General features: G+C 38.7%; 1 protein-coding gene across 1 annotated transcript in view; it reads right to left on the reverse strand.

Annotated features, from left to right (window-relative positions):
* Window positions 1-19,257, reverse strand: part of LOC104636205 (ubiquitin-conjugating enzyme E2 E2) — a 215,183-nt gene that overhangs the window by 29,765 nt on the left and 166,161 nt on the right. Inside the window, exon 4 of the mRNA XM_075745841.1 lies at window positions 9,876-10,008. Within this exon, the coding sequence (XP_075601956.1) occupies window positions 9,876-10,008 (133 nt within the window). The remainder of the gene's footprint in view (window positions 1-9,875; window positions 10,009-19,257) is intronic.

Consider the following 19,257-nt stretch of genomic DNA (forward strand, 5'->3'; position numbering starts at 1 on the left):
GGAGAGATGAAAGATTCCCAGAGTCAACAGGAGAATAAACAAAAACAATCCCCCTTTGCTCGGCCAACACTGGAAGCCGGGCTGAGATCCCAGGGCTCTCATTCCCGCAGTTTTGCAAAGTTCCTCTCAAGCTCTTTCATTTCTTCCAAGGGTGCAATCCTGCAGTCCTGCCTGAGATGAACCTTCTGTCTTCCTCAAATATTCCCCTGGAGTTCTGTTTTAATAAAACTGTGGTGGCACTACCTGAAGTGGAAGAAGTTGTACTGCATACAGAAAAGGTTATATATATATTAAAAAATATGATGCCCTTTATGATGATGTTCATGGAGCTCAGGAGGGAGTAAGTAGTTCCCATCTCAGTTTGTCAGACTTTATGAGCAATAGATTTGTCTGCTCGAATAGAGAGAATAATAAAAACAAGATCAGGCCTAGACTTTTTAGTCATATTAGAAAAATACTCTAAACCAACCTAAATTAAAAATATCTATAGCTCTGAGTGACACAATGTTCATGCAATGATCTTTACATTAATTAGCATCCTTAAATTTCTTAGAGAGTGCTCTTCATTTTATTTATACCCAGCACTGAGACTGCCTTTCCAAGACAGGATGATCCATCTCTGGTTTGTAACTACAGATTTATAGCGTGCACATGAACAATTTTTGAGATACTTAATGGATTATCACATAAAGTGCATAATAAATGACTGACCACATGATGTTCACTATTAAAGAGCATAGTTTAAATATACGCCAAGAAATGAACTTCAGTCAGTTCTTAAAAAACTTGCTCACATCTCATTTTAGTTGGTAAAGAATAGCTATAGTTTATTTTATCGAGGGAAAATATATGTCATCTGCATTAGCAGGAAATAATAAATTCTAATTACTTTTGCTTGACCTACAGAAAAGTCTGATGTGCAAACTATTCTGGGTTTCTGTAGCAAAATGCACCATGCGAGACATAGCTAGCCAAAAGTGATAACAATTTGAAAGGGCTATAGTAGCATTCACATGAGTTAACCTTTAAAATTACTGAAAATGAAACAGTATGTAATATGAGCAATTATTCATTATATTCATGGTAATTATGAAGCTGAGTAACTGCTCAGTCTCATTGAACAGACTGTTGCAGGGATAAAAGAAGTTTAAGCACAGCAATACTGAACGTCTACATTATATAAACGCACTAATTTTGCACACAGATGTAATAGCAGAAAAAATAAAAAGAGACCTTGATAATCTTTGATGTACCTGAGAGGGCAAAAAAAAATTATCCTAAACTGTACAAAGTTTTCTGAAAATAAAGGAAGGGGAGGAGAGAACAAGGGAAATGGATTACTGTCTGGGTTAGGGACGTTCAGAATAGAAACAATATTCTAAGATGCAAAGCAGTAAAAGCTTTCTCTGACAAAGTCAATGTGAGTTTTTATAAAATGATTTTCATTTAATCAGCATAATCTTTCTTACAATTAGTAATTCCATACAGAAAGTCAGCAATGAAGTCCTTTAATAGAGAGTACAATTTTTTAAGATTTACTGGCTGTTTAACTTTTACAAAATAAATCCTCCTTTTTGAAGTTTAAAGCACGCAGGCTGAGTTGTCCTACACGCACGCCTCTCTGAGTTCGCTCCTTCACGTTTGCTTTAACGCAATCCAACTCTTCTCTCCTACACGTGAGTAAGCCTAGCACATAGCAACATTTTTATTTTATATGAAAAAATCGCATATCATCATGGGGCAAGCAGTACCTGGCGTTTTACTGTTCTTCCTAATTCTGCTAGGCTTCTGTAGGAAGGGAGCTCCCGGGTGTGCTCAGGGCATCGAGGCAGGGGTGGCAGGCACGGGGCTGAGCACGCGGGCAGGCTGCAGCAGGCACTTCAAGTACCAAAATTTATTCTAAGAAACCTGGGCTTTTTTTTTTTCCTCACTTAATTTTAACAGCCTTTCGGTATGTAGGTGCTCCCATTGTGATGAGGCAGATTGACCTCAAACCCATAGTCTTCTGTCCTGATCAGTTCATCTGCTCTTATTCTATAGTAATAATGTATATAAAATTCTTTTTCTCACATCTGTATATATATGTATGTATGTGTGTAAAAGAGGACAAGAACATTGATATATGGTGTCTTTTTAGATCACATGTGGATTTTATGCAGTAGTAAAACATGTGTGACATGGCAGAATTACGTAGTTTCTGAAACATCCAATAGACATCACAAATCCTCTTTTAAAAATATATTTGACGGGCAGTACGCAAACCATTGCTGTGAGGCAGAAGACATTGCCCATAAGGTGCTCCTAAGGGACCTTTTCAGTGAGGAGCTTTGTGTGCTGGGTATTTATAGGAAATAGAAAGAAATGATGAACCACCCAAGTTTTGGAGAGGAAAACCAGGAAGATTTTAGTTGGATAAGGACATTTTCATCAAGATTAAATAAATCAATACAAACTACTCATATAAATTAGTTTATTAAAAAAACAGTGAAAAAGAAGGCTATTCATTACAAGAAATGGCAATTCAATTTGGTAATTACTAGAAGAATTATCAGATAACTGAATTCAAAGGAAATCTCAGAGATTTACATGGTATTGTTCCTATCAAAAGTGACTTTTGCATTTATTAGCAATAAAATACAGTTATTGATCCCTTCCCCAGCCTGACATATTTCTGCTTGCATCTCTGTCCTCTACTTAACAACTCCGTGATTCTGTCATTTCAAGAGACATTGAAGTGTCTTAAGGAGCCGCCTGGGTTTGTCCTGTCCCGAGCACTGTACCGCTGCACGCTGCCCCATAGGTTCAGCGTTGCCTGAAGATATGGGACCTATGGAACAAACGGAATTTCACTGCAGGTGGTGCAAGCGTGGGAACCGCACGCTGCAGGTGGCATGCCTGGGAACAGCCGCTCTGAGAAGAGCAGGACACGGGTTGATACTGCTAGCTCTGACAACAGTCTGCTGGTGGTAGGTTGTCCATTTCTCCTTCTCAAGGAGAAGAAGACTCCCGTGCATCTGATTTCTGTGTGCAGCCACCCAAAGTCTTCGCTCGCTGGGAAAGCCCACCAACTCCGTTTATTGTCATGGATGAAGGATCCACGGGCTGCTCTCAGCAAGAAGATGTAAATAGCAAGGCTGGGTGAAGAACAAGGGAGCATGGAGGCACTGCAAAGGGGCCGGGGGAGGCAGCGGTCGGGGGACGCTCCAGGCGAGGGACCACCGGATGACCAGGAGGAGGAGGATGGGGAGGACAGGAGGCAGCTGAGAAAAGCTGTGAGCAGCACAGCACGGCACTGAGAACTAATGCGATGTGACAGAGGCTACGAGAGAAGTATGATGAGGCAAATGAACGTAAGGGATAACAGTGATAGGAGACCATTGCATCTGAAGGCTGGTCATACAATGGCAATATCGGCGGGGGTGGGGGTTGGCAAGAGAAGGTGGATTGAAGCCCTGCCTGCACCAGGGTTGCAGAGGTTATGATCGTTGATCATAACAATGATCAAATAGGCTGTACGTAAGGTTATTCCAAGTTTGAGAGCTTCAAATGTAAATTGTGTTAATACTGATATATGCAAGTTAAAGTGTGGGTCTGCCTTGTAAGGTTCATCTTAACAATTTAGGTTAGAAATACAATTTAGGTTAGAAATACTAAGGAATGCTTATTTTTTTCTCATCTACTCTTGTAAGCGCTGTTTTTCAATTACACTGCAGATAAAAATGTCCTTAACAGCCAATCACATATACATAAGTATGCAAAAGTAGAGTAGAAGCCAGGAACAAAAAGAATTGCCCCTCGTAAATGAGGCTGAACTTATGAAATAGGTAGAGAGTTTCTACCACAGGAGAAGGATTCCACATAATGATATTCGGTGCATAGAGATTAGTGCTATATGACAATTACATATAAAAAAAGGAAGACATGTTTAATATTGCCATTAAGACCGGATTCTATAAACAAAGGAAAAAGACCCTCCTTGCAGTCCAACAGTTGATTTAAAACAGCTAAGCTTTCAAATGCTGAGAACAATTTTTCAGTCAGTCGATAGACATAGGAGATTTACACGGAGGAAATAGAGTTTTCTGTTATTTTAATTTTGATTTAGAGGTGATTTAGCATATTGCAGCTTTCAAGTCCTGTGAACCATTTTTCAGTCAGCTGAGATTAAAGTCCCTAGCAAGATTAATTGTAGAGTTGGGATTAAGAGATTTTATAAATCACTCAAATTAAAAAATAAAGCTAGCAGAGTACTAGGATAATGATAGATATATCCATATTGTATCAGCAACAGCTAAATTGAATTGACACTGTAATAGACTGAACGCAGTCAAATATGAGAGTAGAAGTTATTAATAAAGATTATTCTTGATGAAAACGCAGACACCACTGCAGCGACAATTCCTGGGAGGGAAGTTCTCTTGAAGAGCATTCATTTTTCTACAAACACCTGTATGAAAGACCCTGGTACAGCTTCGTGATTTGTCAAGGCTTCCTGCTCCAGAGGGACAGTATGCCGGATAACGAAATTATTGCCTTTCCTTCCATAAGTATAGTGTACATAATGATGCAGTGTTAATTTGTTGTGATGACTAAACTTTAAAGGATCTCAGATCAAAAGTTTGTATACTTGGGGAATTCACCAATTTCTCATGTGGACTGAGGACAGAAATTGAGCTGAAATTCTTCCTGTCAGATCAGGCTGACTAAAAGATGTGATACTCCCTATTCATATACCCATGTGTGTATGCGTATATATATATACACACACACACATACGTACACCCACAGATACACCCCCCACACACCCATAAGAGACATCTATCTATGCATAGCTATATATCCCATTCAATACCCCAAAGAAAGAGACAGAGCAAGAGAGAGAGCTTTCCTTTGTTAAAGCCAAAGGGCGAACTGCCTGAATCCATTAAGGATGAAAGGAAGATAGTTAGCAGGAAAAAGAAATCTCAAAGGTATTTCTGAAAAAGGTTGAGGGGTCATTAAGGCACTGGTGAAATGTAAGGTTATTTCCTTGGCAGGCCATCTAAGTATTTTTATTCATTTCTTTAAGTGGTTGCTCTGAAGAGGGCACAGCTTTGTCTGTTTTTCAGCCCACTGCACTACAAGGGAGATGCTGTATTTTTGGGCTGAAGTGAAACCTCACCTTGTGACCAAGACTGAAGCCTCAGCAGCATCTGGCCTTTAGCAGAAGGTGAGATCACATCCACATCTATGCCTCGCTTTTTCTGTTCCATACCCTCCTCCTGCCTGGCATCTCATAAAACCGATGTGATGCTTAGGATGCAGCTAAAAAGAGAACGGCGATTCTGCAGGCTGCCCGCTTTCTTGCTGACTCAGCCAACTGGGTGCTCAGCTCATTTCCGCAGTGCTACAGAAGCTTCCATACAGTGGAGGCGAGGAAATATTTTTAATTGATTAGAGCCTCCCAGAAAGCCAAAGCTAATTTGTCAGTTCTCAGATGAGCTGTTCTAAAAATCCTCTTCTCTGGTTGTAGAGATAAATTGGAGTTAGGCTGGGATGGACCTCCATCCCTCCTATTCAGGCTGCAACAGAGAAACTTTTTGGGGAAGAGCAACTGTCTCCTCTGCATGAGTGTGCTGCAGTTGTGAGAGAAGCCAAATGCCATTGATTTAAATGGAAAGCAGAGCTGAAAGGGTCAGTGACCTCCGGCTTGGAAAATCTGGAGTCCAGTCTCAAGGCATGAGACAAAGCTGGAAGACTGAAATAGACTGTCTTCAAAGGGGAAAAAAATGAATATTGTGAGAGCAAATTATACTCTGACTTACCACATGGTATAGTCCATTTTGGTGAAGAATGCCTTAATTTGATATTATTCTTATGGCCTAACTTTAGAGAGACACTGACAGGTAAGGACAGACAAAAAGAAAACTATGGACCTGTAGGGGAAAGCCTGGTTGGTGCAGACTGGAAGGGAAACCTGCTGGCAGTGACGCTTGGGTACACAAAACTAGGAACGTGAACTGGACCACACAGTATAATTAGAGGATGTAAAGAACAGAGATAAATCTTTAAAATCTTAAAAGGATGTGATGTTGAAGGCTACAAAGGTGTCAAAACCGAAGAAATACGTAAGAATTAAAGTTTTGGATAGATGCTTTTTCTTTGTTTAAACAAAACCTGAAAGAGTGAGTAATTCGGTTTCTTTTACGTGATAAAGACAAGCTGGGAAAGCGGGTTAACTATCTAGAAGAACAAATGAAAATTACATTTGTTAAAAACATATAGGTTAAAAATCTTTTCTTCGTGTGCAAATGTACTCTCAGATGCTTAATTTTATTTAAATTAATGTTTTCCAATATGCAGCAGGGTGCCCAATGATCAGAATAGGCATCAACAATGTTTACAGAAAGAATCTGGACTCTTTAGAAAATACTGAGAAATTTGTATAATACAAACCAAACAATGGCTACACCACAAAATTATTTTAATTATAATAAAAATAAAAGACATTTAACCAGGGTCCACTTTCAAATTATTTTTCTCATTTAAAAAATTGTTTTACCCTTCCCAACATCCATATACAACATACACATGCATGATAACAGAGTGCACGACATCTGAGAATAGATATGGAAAAGGGATTGTGGAAATCTTTCTGCAGATTTTAATACACTTTGGATTAGGCCCTTTAACAGTAACTATGTTATGTGACATGGGCATTTGCCTTTGGAACCTCAGGCTGGGTCAAGTAATTGCATCTGGGAAATACAGTTTCTGTTTCTTCCCAGGTCTTTTGTGGTCACATTTTTGGAAGATCAATTTTGACAGTACTTATTTAAATGTTTCCTTACTTCATAGTAAAAGAGGGATGAAAATGGCCCACAGAAATCTCAGGAGGAATGTATGAATTCAATCATAGCGAGAAATGTGAATTAAACCCTTTCTGCTACGTACTTACAGGGAGGTAATCTTGCCCACACTCAGGAATACATTTTATGTCTTTCTCAGTACATTCCACAGTCTTGCACTTTCTCTCTAGATTTTTTAAGATGATAGAGCCATAAGAAGTGGGACTATACTTAGAGAAAAAAATCTAAGATGATCTATTCCCATAATCCTAGGACCCATGATTTTGAGAACAGCACCAAATAGCCCAAATCCTGTGGTGAAGCAGAAGAGATGTCAACACCCAGTGACAGAGATAGCACCGTACCGTGAGGCCGTACGTTACGTTCCACATACTCACTGCCTTTCTTTGGCTAGAAATAAGCGTGTGGAGCACATATTTAATGACTGTTTCCCAACAATACTGACTGGCAGCCACTGCCTTATGACAAGCAGTCATCTTCCCATGCTGCTTTATTCAAGGGATTTCCCAAACTATTTTACCTATGAATCAGTTTCATAGGGTCTAGAAAATGGGTGTAATGAAATAGCAACAGTTTGAGAGATCCTACAGCAGGACTGAGAATAGGGGTCATTTACAGCAGTGACTGAAGCGAATAGAGTAAGAATTCATGTGTACAAAATATGCTAGAGACATAGTTATATCTGACATTAGACCCCTGTGCACATGTACTCATTACTTTCTTACAGATAACAATTTCCCTCATCATAAATACTGGCCTTTTAGTAATACAATATGGCACCATCAACTCTCTCGTCCTTTATCAAGCAGTACATTTTCATATGATTTATATGCGCACATTTCTTACAATGACAACTGGCATCAAGATAAAGGCAGACAAAAAAATCTATTACAAAGCAGGACAAGAGCCACCTCTTTGCTTGATATTTCATTAATAAGCAATGCACAGCTGCATTACTCATGTCTTAAAATAATACAGTTGGATTGAAAATGTCTTAACCTCATGGTGAAACAGCAAACTGGACCTTCACCTTCTATTTTTAAAGGATGCCTATTGCATATATTGCCTCAAGACTCAACAGATTCAACAGAGAGAATGACAAAAGATATCCCTCTCACTTGTCTTTCGGATCTAGTTCTTTACATACTAGGTTTGGATCTCTGAGAGAAATTCAAGCTCTATTTTATACTCAATAAATTCATTTAGTAGATATGCCAATATCCCCTAAGGAATATAATTTTCATGTGCTAGGGGACTGAATGTAACCCTTGCATTGCAACTACTACAAACAGACAAAGCCCAGCAAAGAAGCAAACAAAAGGAGCCTGTCAAGATGGACCTTGTATAGCAAGTAAGAAGTCTGGACTGGCCTGGGTTGGGAGGGAGGCAGGAAGAACAAGGCATCACCCAAGCTCCATGTGCCTAAAGCTTTAACTAACTGAAGGAGAAAAAACTGAAGAAATTCCTTCTTCACTGTGTAATCACAGTGATCTAAATTAGAAAATGTGCAGTCAGCAAAGTGTATAACCCCTGTAAGACTTGTCAGTGACCTCAAAGCTTCCCTAAACTGGAACACTAGAAGTGGGAAACAAAGTTAGACCACTTCTAATACTGCTATACTGACCCATGTCTAGGTCACTGGCTGGGAAAGTCCAATTAACAGAATGACAAGTACTTTGAATTCCCATCTCTCATTCTTTTTTAAAACTTTTCGTGATAATATCAATGTTAACTACTATAAACATTACTGCTGTGGCATCAAAATCCTGTTTATAAACACTTCTCTTTCAATAGTGTACACATGGTAATCAAACAGGAATCAGCTACTTTCTCTTCTAATACAATACCCTTCTATTATAAACCAACGTGGCATACCAACCCTTTCACAAATGTGTCAAAAAGAAGGTAAAGATTTTTGCTCCCATAGGTCCTCCCAGGGAGATGTTCCAGACCCTCACTCTTCACACTGGCAAGGTGAACAATTTACCTCTTTTCACTTTGTTTCATAAAAGACAGGCCCATCAAGTTATTTCATTCTATTAACAGCCCTGCGGGGTAAATTTTCCCAGTTTCTGTTCCTGTTAGTGAACACGTGTGCAAGAATTGCACTCAGTCTTCCAGATAAGGTCTTACAAGTATCTTATATATGACACTGGGAATTCTTTATCTCTACAGGCAATGCCAGAAGATGCATCTTAGGAGTGTGTTTGCCTTTTTTATAGATGCATGAGACGGGTGGTTTCTAATAATCCTGTGATCACCCAATAAAGACCCATTTTGACACCCTCCCTCAGAGATTATTACTACTGGTTATCGATGACACTCTGCACTACCGCATTTCATCCCAGTTCAGTTTTTCCAGTCTTCATAATCACTAGATTTTTCCTGTTTGACATTCCGAGCCTACTCGATCATGGCAATGATCTCCCACCTTCATGTTACTGGTAGAGTTCCATGTTTGTGGTTGGTGTCATTATTGACAGCATTAGAAAATGAATCCGTAAGGAATTCTGTAAATCTCTTTCACTCCAGTTTCTTGCCTTTTCTGCCGTATTTCCACATTCTTCCAGAAAACTGATGTAAAGCAATTACTTATAACTTCATGAACAATAGCGTATCTTGCATCTGCAGAAGTAATTTATATGGGGTAGTGCAAAAGGTGCATATTTTTGTCAGACTGCCACAGACCCCTGGTGAATGATATGGGTCAACAGGAAAGATTAAGTATCTTCAGCTGCTTATAAAGGGTGCAAGTCAAATATAAATGCTTTCATATTAGAAACAAATCCAAATCAAACAAATATGCAACCATTTGCTAAATAAATCCATATCCATCTAGCTATACTGGCAACATGCAGGCAAATTTTAGGCAGTTATTAAAATTCTTTCCATCAAAATACTTAGTTTAAATATTCATTATTGCTTTGAAAATTTTATATTTCATCCTACAATGATATACCAACATACATATAAAAAAATAGCACAAGGAGAGGACTCCTATCAGATTTTTAATATCCTCCTACTAACCTTAGGTGGTTTAAAAGGATAGTCCGGTGAAAAGGTAATGTCAAGGAAGAAAACTCCACCTTCATATACAGACCCTGGAGGCCCCAGTATAGTTGACCTCCATTCATAAATGTTGTCTCCTTTGGGTCCAGCACTAAAATAGAAAACAAAAATATAACATAACAACCACGTACAATCAAGAATATACTGCATCAGTAACACTCTACTAGTAGTACTGCTGGTTTTGCAGTAACACTACAAGGTAAAATTGTGTATCATCACATGTATTAAATTAGTCCTGGATAAAACATGTAACTGGTGTCCTAAGCTCTGTCAGTAAAGTGATATATTCAGTCAGGAAGAAGTATTAAACTCACATTATAAATTATTCAAATACGCACAGAAAAATTCCTGCCTCTCTTATCTCAAATATTTTAGTGGGCAGATGTAAAGTATTTACAGTACAAGGATACAGAGACTTTGCTGAGATGTCTTGTCACTGTCTTGCTTCACAAGCCATCCTATTTTCACCTACCTCCTCATCCACCTACCTCATCAGTCAGTAGCAGTGTAATTACACACATTATTATACAGCACAGGCTGTACTAAAGACTGAGCAGGGTGCAAATGACCTTGCAGCTGCACTTTCTAAGTTACTAACCTAAGGTCTCCAGTCACTAGTACAGAAGGCTGCTTTACTCTGCAATCGTCACCCTCTCTTAAAAATATTATAAACAGGAAGCAGGTTAAACTGTTGGATTATGTTAATTCAAAATCCTCATCTAAAAACACAGTACCGAAACAATATTTAAAGTGTACAAAACATAATCCTGTATGTGAAACAAGAAAAATCTCTCACCTACACGGTCAATTCCTGACAAAATCAAATTAAAAACTAATAAAAGTTCTTGGGCATAACTCTTCCAAAAGCCAACACAGCCTCCTTTCATACAACATCATGCTTGTCCATAGAAACACATATTTCACTCAGGGTGGCCTCTTAAGGAATATGAAGACTTCTTTTTCGGTTCACATCCTGCAGATACCAGTCACTGATACAGGACCTGAATTTTAACTAGGATCAATTGGGATGGTGACTTCTAGATACCCGATTAATATTTTTCGGAGGAAAGCAGTGCTGGTAGATATTTCAAAGAAGTAACGTGGTATTGTCTTAAGGCATTTCTTGTGAAACGATTCTTGTTATGTTTGCAATAAAGATTTCCACAGTATGCAGGGGTTTGTGAAATAGCCCTGTGTGTAGAACAGATGAAAGCTCTTGGCTATGCTCCATGCCTCACAATGTACCCAAGGCATACAATTATTATACGACATCCTGTCATGTTCACTGCTCAACTATTCATTTTGTTCACTGAAAGTTAATAAAACCCTCTTTCACCTGAAATTCCTTGGGCTCCCTTCATTAAAACTTCTGACTGCATGATTCCCTGCATACAACTGCGTGACTTGGTACTGCGCGGTGTACTTCATTAGTCATGGTACCTACATCAATTTTCTATAATAGCTGTTAATGCTTCTTGGCTTTCTAAACTACGTGCTTTCTTAACAAAAATGGGTTACAGAGACTATAACATTATGGAACGTTCATTTTCTATCAGCCATAGTAACAAAACTAGCAATTGTTTTAAAGATAAAATCTGGCTTTCTAAGTGTCACAATAGCAGAAGTGTTGCCATCCATATTTCACAGTGTCTATAATACATCAGGTTGCTAGCTGCCAAACAAATTTAATTTACCCAGTTCTCAGTTTGCATTAACCTTTGAATAATAAAGCACAGCTGAGACTGCTGTAAGAAACAAACCAGAGAATGAATAATTAAAAACACCTCCACTGCCTTTAGAAAGACCAATCCCAAGTCAACAGGGAAGGTTTAATTGTGACTGAACTAGGCATTAAGGGGCTAATTGAACTCTTTATAAGCCCAAACGAATGCGGTCCTACATCAGTGCTATGGTATACAAGGTTCACAGAAAGTAAAGCCCTTAAAAAAAAAAAAAAAATTAAAAAAATCAGGCAATTAGTTCAAATAGAAAAGGCAAGGAGCAGGGACAGTCTAAATCTTGCATGAAAAAAAGCCCCCTAATACGTGAAGGAAATCCTTTCCCATTTTCTGCAGAAAAATGTTCTACTACTTGGAGAAGCAATGACTCAGTTGATGCCAGCAGGTTAAAATGGAAGTGATATAAATGTTGATCCCAGAGAAATGGTCGGAAACAGCAAGTAACAAAAGCAAGCCCTGTCTTTTTTAAGCCTTATTTAGCTGGGAGGGGACGGTCGGGCCTTTGGGTTTGAGCGAGGCTCACTTTTTTGATCAGAACTCTCTCTGTTAGTTGCATTTTCCTAACGTATATTATTTTTATTTGTTTTGCCTATTTATTTAATTGCATTAACATTTGAAATGAGCAGTCATTAATTAGAATAGTCAGAAAACACTCCATCTGCCAGTTGAACTGTTTCGGCACGTCCAGCTACAAGCCCAGCCTGATCACGCTCTGAGGATGCTGATTAACATTAATTGAAGGTTTTCTTTGCAAATGAGAGATGAAGCTTTATTAAGTATTATTATTAATTTGAAGAATAGCTTGAATTGTATGGAGTGTGGGAAGACTGCTGTTATCTGCGTTGCCTATTAAGAGTGCTTGCTGGCAGTAAGGCTGTTCAGCTGATGTAAAATACTGATCCATACGCACAGGCAACAGCTGGTATTAAGGGCAACAGCATGCACGAACATAACATTTTTTCACTTGCGCATTAATAATACAAAAAAGTTTGACAGGTGTATTATCTTTGTTTTCCTTCTTTCCTAATTGTTAAGCCTTTTATTTATCCACAGTATTGGCAACCAGAACGACGACTCATCAGGCTTCACCAGAGAAAATTCCCATATGTGCAAGACCTCAGCCAGAGCCTTATTCTATAAGGTTTATAATGCAAGAGGATTTAATTGCCTTTCTCTCTACATGGATATCTGCCCGGCACACTGAAGCCCAAATGTTTTACATTCAGTATGATTTATATTCCAGCTCTATTAATGTTACTGGCAACCAAACCACAGATCTCAAAGAAAGCAAACCAAACATCTCAGCGCCTGAAGTTCTGTTATCTTTGGAAGGACAGACTGAGATGTGCACCCTCTCGGCAAAGGGCAGACTAAATCTGTCTTGAACTCAACTGACCCAGGGCCAGAGCATACGCGTCCTGCCTGCTGCTCACCTACCGCTATATCAGGCAGCTGCAGGGCAGAAATAGCGCTGGCTGTGGCAGCTCCAGGCAGAAGTGGCTGAACCAGAGGGATAAGGTGGTTAGAGAAGGACAGGTCGGCTCTCGGACCAGCAGCACAGCCTCCCAGTACGCGCCCTGATGCGGAAACCTGGCGACTCTACGGGATGAGGCAAAGGAGGAGTCCAGTGAGAAGCATGCGGTGTGACTCCGGAGCTGGTACTCCCCACGTTGCCAGCGTCACCTCCCAGGTGGAATTTGTAACATAGGACGGAGGAGGTGAAGCTGAGCGTAAAGGCCCTGGAGACCTGAAGTTATCAATGGCTTGTCAAGAGCTAGCTCTCTGCTGTCATTATTCCTCCACAGCTGATGAAACACTCCACAGAATACGGTGTTTTACCCGCTGGGGAGGCTTCGCTCACTGGAAGAGCTGAGGTGGGTGGACATGGAGCCAGCTTTCTTCCTCTTCCAAAATGACAACAGCACGGGTGTAGGAAATTCAGGACAAAGGAGTCAGAACACGGAAAACAGTCTCCCTTTTATTTCACTCTCCTTTGCCTCTCCTTATATATTTTAGTTCTGCCACTGCTTCCCACGTACATACTTGCAGGTGAAATGTATGCACATCAGTTACAGTTAGTAGCAAAATACTTTAAATGCTACTATAACTGAATTCATTTTGCTTTAAATATGTCTAATGCACTGAGTATTTTGTATTCCCTCAACATGTTTCAGGTAGGCAGCCACTTGAAATTAGTGCTGCTAAAAACTGCTGGTCCAGTACAATGCATTACAAATACCAAACTTTCCCTGCATTTAGAATATCATAAAATCTTAAATTTAAAATAATGTATTAGAACAGTTGTATGAAAACAACAGCATCTATGAGATATACCAGATGAAAACCTATCTGGAGAAGTTATGAAAGGACAGTTGATTTTTAGTTTTATCAGAGCTGGGATTTGTATACAAATTTACTTAATTTCCAGAGAATAACTCAAAAAAGTGAAAATACAGAAGGTCAGGGAAAAAAAAAAGGTATCTCCCTTGTTTATCAAATAGTCATATGGAATAGTCAAAATAGCGTTATTATTTTCTAATTTAACTTGTATTTCTTGATGAGGGGTCACATGCTTCCCCAGCATCTATGACTGGAGGTAGCATAACCTCACAGTGTGTTTCTGGTGGAAAATGAGGACTGATTCAACGCCTTCCTTTCCATTCTTGGTCTCTGAATCTTGCTGGTATCCACTTTTAAAGCGTAACTACTCTTTAACACAAGGGAAAGCCAAAGTGGTTGCTGGATAATCTCAGCTGGGAAGAAGTATGTCAGCAGGAGCTATGCTGATGGTAACCTCACCAGGTGACTCAGAACCCAGCCCCGTTCAACAAAATGCAAAAATAGTGCCATTGAGGAGCATTGGCATCACAGTCCCAGGAGCAACCCTAGTTCTCAGCCCTGCTTTCCCACTGCTGAGTGTCTTTGGAACAGATACAGACAGTGCCAGAAGCACTGGTGATCTGTGGAATTTCTTCTGCTCTTCTCCTAGTTCTCTCTCCTCTCCATTCTGGAAGCCCACCTGATCCACCACCTCTCGAGCCTTCACACTTTCTCTTCCCTTGTTCCTGCAATTTTTTCTTCATAGAACCTGTACTTTCGATTTTCTGCGTGAGGGTTGTTTCTCTCCCACCCCTCTCTGTTTGTTGATAATTCATTGCTCCTTCATCATGGTGGATCCTTCCTCCCCTCAGGTACATGGGGATCCCCCTCCCTCTAACATCCCCTTTCTTTTTCTCTCATCAACAGCCATCGCCACATCCTGCTATTTTTCATCTTTCTCCAGAAAGGAGGAGGGAGTGGAAAATGGTGCAGAGGGATTTTATTACAGTACAGCAGTTACTCATTTTGTTTCTTTCCTTCCCTGTTGCCCTTCTGAGATGTAGGAAATGAAGAGCAAGCAGAGCGGGTGCTGCAGCAACAGCGGCGCAGGGAAGGGAAAGGGAGTCACAGCTGCCTACCCAGATGCTACAGTGATATCAGTAGGTACTTTTATAAATGTATGTAATAAACAGTTGCCACAGCAGCCAAAGGACTACATTTCTACAAAACAAAAACAAAGAGATAGGAGCGAGCACTGAGACTGCCTGTGGCAATGGGCACAGTTGTATGGTTAATAACACCTCTGCTATGAATAAAATTAGCAGGCTAGTCTCCAAGCAGTAAAATCAAAGAACAATTAAAGAAATAAACCCCTTCAGAATTAAGAGAGAAGAGCTTAGTTTGGCTAGAATATTGATGACTCAAATTCTCATCAAGAAATCTCCCCAAATCTGTACTTTTGGACTGCATAACCTTTTCTTTACTTTTTTTCGTGAAAATTGCTGAAAACTCCTAAAATCTTCTTTCCTTTTTATTAATTTTTTTTTAAATTTATCCTCATCTCAATTCATTCATCTAGATAGTGCAAAAACTGCCATTATCAAAATACTGGGCGGTGTTCATGGTTCTTACTTGTCATTATCCAGACCAAAACTAGAAATTTTTCAGCATTAAATTTGAGGACCAAGAGATCTGAATTACTGTAAGAAAAGTAACAATATTACACATTTTTAAAGAATTGTTCATTTTACTTTAACTATACACTATATGTAGTGAAAAAGCTTGGCTTTCTATGATTTAACACTCAAATTTGGCTCTATGCTAGATCCAATATTTTTGGTCACCCTGCAATATTACTGGGACTTTACTTCTTATGTATGTTGGAATATCAACATAATTAGATTAGGTTAGCATGATTTTTGGGTAGATATCTTTCATTAGACTTAATTATTCATAATGGAAACCGAGGGTGAAGTGAGTGGGCCATTTGTCACTCGGAAAGGCTTTGGCAGTAAGAGAAACTTCCGATAAATCCCTTACATCGTTTAGTTTCCATTACAGTGAGAGAATTCAGGTGAAAAATTCGGATCAGACTTTCTTCCAGTTTTTTTCAGTTTTCTGACTGAGACCGTCTTTCCATAAGAAAAACAGAGGTACTTCTAGGCAAGACAGTAAGAGAAGTAGGATATTAAGACATTTTTCTACCCATGTTACAATTCTTTCAAAATGGTTAGATCCTGCTTTTCTCAGGTGCTTTTTATTGAAGCCAGTTACCATTTTCATCTACACTTTGGAACCAATATGTTTGTGGTCAACGTGATTGGAAGAGTATCTAGGAAAATTGATCCCAATGAGCTGTCAAAGGAGCACTAACACAAGATACTGCTTCTTAATGCTTATCAAGATTGATTGAATTCAGTACAGTATGACATTTCTTCACCGTGAATCTTCTCTAGTGTTAAAAAGGTGTTTCTAGAGGTCCATCTATCACCCAAAGCGATATGTGGTTTAGCTCTGGGGTTTCCTGCTACTTTCTTCCACCAAATCCATAGCACACCAGGTCAATGTGCTGCAGTCCGTAACAGCCAGGTTCTTTTGTTCTCGTGATTAACTTTCTCTGCCCCCCTGTCACTGAAGCCATTAAAAATTATTGGCTGATGCTGTTGAACTGTTTAAAATGAGTAAGTTTTGATCACTGTAAAAATAACAAATAGACTAAGACCAAAGCGAATATCACTTAGTTGATTTTATTACTCACTTCTAAGTAATACCACTAAAAAATATTAAAAGTATCTTGGCACTTTAGCAGACTGGTATTACTCAAAGAGTACTTTGATGCTTTTATTTTCTAAAGTCCTGTCTTCAGCGTGTTCCTGAGATAGAAACCATCATGAAGAGAACTGCTTCTTAATGCACAAAACAGTTATTTATATTATAGTATCTACAGCAATTCATTCATTGCAAACACCATTACACAGTGTATGATCACAGCATGCTGAGTATTCACAATGAGATTTTAAAAATGGCAATTTTGTTAAGTATTCTCCACTTTGTTCAGCTGAACAAAATTACATAAAACCCTTCACAGAAGGCCTTCCTTGTTCAGCGCTGGAAACAATCATTTGCCTCCTATTACACTTCTATGGGCTCAATTCCCTTTTGCCACATCTTTTGTTTATTTTTCTTTTAAAGTAATACCACTAACTGCAGTTCCAGCTCTTTTATACCACCAGAAATGGACTGTATAGTTTAAATAAGATAAAATATTTATCAGCCTGATTTTGCCTGTATGGTATATTATCAAGCACGATTTGTATCCATATTAGCAAAAGATGAAAACACAAGTAAATAAGAGTGAAAAACACAACAAAAAATGAATAGACTGTCCTGGGACCTTCTAATATTACCTCTAACCTCACAACTTGCCAAGTGATATTATTTCCATGTTACTCCTAATTTGCTTTTCCTTGAGTTTTCTTTTCATTCCCAGGCTTACCATTTATTTTTCAAAATGTAACTACTTTTTTATTTCACAATATTTCCCCTTACCCACAACATTTACCATTCTATCTTTTCTAAGTTAAACAGAAAACATGACACACAACAGTGGGGTGGCACCATCAGGCACTGTATTTTTAAATTCTAAATCTAATTTAAAAGGATGAGGTGACTGAGTGCGGACAGATAGCACAGAAATCCCATAGCAGCTGGAAGATTTAAGAGGTGTAGTAGGGAAGAAAGCATTCTTTAAAACAGCATTGATGACTTTGTTTCTGTGGGAAACCTTAGAGGCAACACAGGAAAGAAAGGTAGACAGGGCTAAAGCAGACCAGCTCAAACAGACTAGAAAGACTTGTCATGAATGGGTGCAAGATACTGAAAGCTTGGGATTGGAAGTTCATTTGATATGTTGATTTGATCACTTACAAAAAAATGATTCCAAACTCCTGCTCTTCATCAGAAATTATGAAAAATGAAAAAAAAAATGCACCACAATGTACTAGCGGTGAATGGATCAGCTGACCTTCAACTATGTCTCCTTCACTTTCTGGTGATGGACTCATGATTTCATGTAAGAATTTTTTTAAGTCTTATCCAAAAAAGATCTCTACAGTATCTTATTTTAAGAAATAGTAGTGTAAAGATATTCTGCAGTAGTCAGTCATTTCAATAATTGAGAACGATTTATACAGGGTTATTTCTAATATATGTACACATACATGATTATTATGAATACCATAAGCAAGGCAGTAATGTTTTTCAATGACTGTATATTCTCTGTTCCTCAGAAAGCTGGTTCTGTATAACCTCTAGTCATTGTATCTTTCCCTTACTTGGAAATGATTTATCAAACTGCCTATAAAGAGGTTTGATTTGTTCAAGACTGTCATCTTTAATAATCCCATCTACAGACAGTTTAAATAGCAACTTGGAAATTTTGAAACCTTATGCAACAAGAACAATTTTGTAGTTTGTTTTTTTTTTTTTTTTTCTGAAGTGGCCCGATTCTAAGATTTCCTTTTGTGATGTTTTAGAGACTTCAGCTTCTTTAGACTTCTATATAAGCTGCTTGCAAAACACTCCCAAAATATTAACGAAGGAACACAATGAGAAGAAGAATTAAAGTTGTTAGTATTTACAGAGAGAGAGATATCTCAGACATACAATACAGCTGTGTAACCAACAAGTCTCCTCTTCTGTCCATCCTGTAAACAGAGGAACAGCCTTGGATACAGACTCGCCTCATTCCAGTGAGAGATTCACACATGCTTACACGTGAAAAGCTTGCTTACACAAGGAAACAACTCTATATTATGGCATAGATTAACTAACATGATGTTAAACACATTATAAAACAAGTCATTTCCTCCTGAGTAAACAAGCCTATAAAGCCAACAGGCACAGAAAAAGGAAATTTGATTCTGAAATCCATATACTTCAAAAGCAGATTCCTTTTATTTAGTCAATTTAGTTAAAGGGCTGTCTTATTTCTCCAGATCTCTGGTAAACAGAAGAAAACACTTGGAAACTGCTAGCAAACAGACACTTCTCACAACATTTGTTGTTCATTTGAAATTATTCTCTTACTTCCAATATGGAGACCAGCCACAGGTCCAAGGTGAAAGAAACCTTAAAATGTCTCAACTTTTGATTGAGACTGATTGGCCCCATTGCAGGCCACATTCTGACTTATCAGAAGAAAACACTGTTTATAGGCAATTTTCTTTGCAGTGGCTGTGAGGACTGAGCAATTTATACCACTTGATTGACTGGTCGAAATA

Source organism: Balearica regulorum, chromosome 2, assembly GCF_011004875.1.
Source record: "Balearica regulorum gibbericeps isolate bBalReg1 chromosome 2, bBalReg1.pri, whole genome shotgun sequence".
NCBI classification, from domain to species: Eukaryota; Metazoa; Chordata; class Aves; order Gruiformes; family Gruidae; genus Balearica; species Balearica regulorum.